At 45.8% G+C, this 2539-nt stretch overlaps 1 protein-coding gene across 1 annotated transcript in view; it reads right to left on the bottom strand.

The window, feature by feature from the left end:
* The window catches only part of Meiob (meiosis specific with OB domains), a 32432-nt gene that overhangs the window by 24280 nt on the left and 5613 nt on the right, over positions 1 to 2539 (bottom strand). Inside the window, exon 4 of the mRNA XM_013011258.1 lies at positions 1260 to 1332. Coding sequence (XP_012866712.1) covers positions 1260 to 1332 — 73 coding nt within the window. The remainder of the gene's footprint in view (positions 1 to 1259; positions 1333 to 2539) is intronic.

The raw sequence follows: 2539 nt of genomic DNA, 5'->3' as shown, positions 1-2539 counted from the left end.
GGAAGGAAGGAAGGAAGGAAGGAAGGAAGGAAGGAAGGAAGGAAGGAAGGAAGGAAGGAAGGGAAGGAGGGAAAAGGAAGGAAGGAAGGAAGGAGGGAGGGAGGGAAGGAGGAAAAAAGGGAAAAGGAAGGAAGGAAGGAGGGAAGGAGGGAGGGAGGGAAGGAGAGAAGGAGGACAAAAAGGAGGGAAGGAGGGAGGGAAGAAGGGAGGGAAGGAAGGAAGGAGGGAAAAGGAAGGAAGGAAGGAAGGAGGGAGGGAGGAAAGGAGGGAAAAAGGGAAAAGGAAGGAAGGAAGGAGGGAAGGAGGGTGGGCAAGCAAGCCAGGTGTCTGTGGCTCAAGCCTGTAATCCTGGGTACTCAGGAAGCTGAGATCTAAGGTTTCATAGTTCATTTGATCACTCTACTACCACTTAAGCCACAGCTACACTTCTGACTTTTGTGGTGCTTAATTGGAGAGCAGAGTCTCATGGACCTTCCTGCCTAATCTGGCTTCAGACTGGAATCCTCAGATCTCAGCCCTCAGCTCAGGTGTGAGCCATCAGTGCCCAGCCACCATTTCATATAAAGGATTTTTTTAGTCGCTTCAGGTAATTCTGGATGCAATCCTCCAGGTATATTAAGGGAAGACTACCAAAACAAGTCATTTTTTTCCATGTGACTTTGTATCAAAATAAATTATCTAGTTTATCTCAAAGATAAACATTGTAACAGAAAATTAGATTCATTTTCAAATTGAAGTTGAAGGGTGTGGCTCAGGTGGTGGAATACTAGCCTGGCAAGAGCAAGGCCCTGAGTTCAAACCCCAAAACTTTCAAAAAAGAAAAAGAAAAGGTGGATGCCTGTGGCTCATGCCTGCTATCCTAGCTACTCAGGAGGCTGAGATTTGAGGATCACAGTTCAAAGCCAGCCTGGGCAGCAAAGTCCCCATAAGACTCTTATTTCCGATTATCCACCCCAAAACCAGAAGTGGTGCTGTGGCTCAAGTGGTAGAGCACTAAGCCTTGAGCACAAAGAGGCTCAGGGACAGCACCTAGGTCCAGTCCCACAACTGACCAAAAAAAAAGAAAAAAGAAAGAGGGGAAGGAAGGAAGGAAGGGAAGGAGGGAGGGAGGGAGGGAGAGAGAGAGAGAAAGAAAGAAAGAAAGAGAGAAAGAAAGAAAGAGAGAAAGAAAGAAAGAAAGAGAGAAAGAAAGAAAGAGAGAAAGAAAGAAAGAAAGAGAGAAAGAAAGAGAGAAAGAAAGAAAGGGGCTTTATATTTACCTCGGAGTTCCTGGGCTGAACTTTTCTTCTCTTTCTAATTCCTTTCTTTGGATCAGGGGATTTTCTATTATCACTAAAAGAGAGGTCAAATTGTGGTGGCCTCACAAAACTGTAACAGGATTAAATGAAAACCGAGTGTGGCTAACAATGAACTGTGCTTTGATTCTAACTTCTGAGCTGGCAGGAGAGGCGTGCGTCCTCCAGGCTTCATCCCACATCACTATAATGAATGGAAACGTGGAGATGCAGCCATTAGTTTGAAGAGTTTTGCTTTGTGTTTTAGTCCCAGCAAGTGACTCATACTAATGTTACTCCACTGATTCAGTTTTACTTGACATTGATTGGGTTACAACATACCATTCAATAAAACACTACTTAGAGAGCAAAGCAAAACTCAGAAAAGCTCACTAAGATGTAACCTCAGCTACTCACAGGCTTTGTGAATTCAAAATGTTAGGACTTCAATTTCCCCATACCTGAAATTCTACCTTTTTTTTTGGTGCTGGTCTCAGGGCTTGAACTCAGGGCCCAGGCTCTGTCCCTGAGCTCTTTTGCACTAGGTGAGAGCTCTAGCCCCCCTTTTTTTTTGAGGGGGGGTGGGTGGGTCCGGTCGTGGGGTTGAACTCTGGGCCTGGGCGCTGTCCCTCAGCTCTTCAGTTTAAGGCTAGTGCTCTACCACTTGAGCCACAGCGCCACTTCTGGCTTTTTTTTTTCTTATGTGGTGCTGAGGAATCGAATCCAGGGCCTCATGCGTGTAAGGCAAGCTCTCTGCCACTGAGCCACCTTCCCAGCCCAAGAGAGAGCTCTAGCCCTTTGAAAAGCCAAGGGTTTACTTCTGCTTTTCTGGTGGTTAATTTGAGATAAGAGTCTCTTGGACTTTCCTACCCTGGCTGGCTTTGAAATGTTATCCTCAGATCTCAGCTTCCTGAGAAGCTAACATTTTCAGGTATGAGCCACTAGTGCCCAGCTTCTTGTTTCTTGTATAAGCTAGAGCTGTCATCTATAAAGTAACTAAGTTTACACTTTGTATGAGTCATTAAACATTACCCCAAACATAATCAGGTATCATTTCACAGCTGAGAACAATAAGATTAAGAAATGTTCTCAAGCCGGGCGCTGGTGGCTCACGCCTGTAATCCTAGCTACTCAGGAGGCTGAGATCTGAGGATCACGGTTCAAAGCCAGCCGGGGCAGGAGAGACCATGAGACTCCTATCTCCAATAAACCACCAGAAAACCAGAAGTGGCGCTGTAGCTCAAGTGGTAGAGCGCTCGCCTTGA

The sequence above is a fragment of the Dipodomys ordii genome, unplaced genomic scaffold, assembly GCF_000151885.1.
Source record: "Dipodomys ordii isolate 6190 unplaced genomic scaffold, Dord_2.0 Scaffold14, whole genome shotgun sequence".
Lineage (NCBI taxonomy): Eukaryota > Metazoa > Chordata > Mammalia > Rodentia > Heteromyidae > Dipodomys > Dipodomys ordii.
This window is presented reverse-complemented; position numbering and strand designations above follow the sequence as displayed.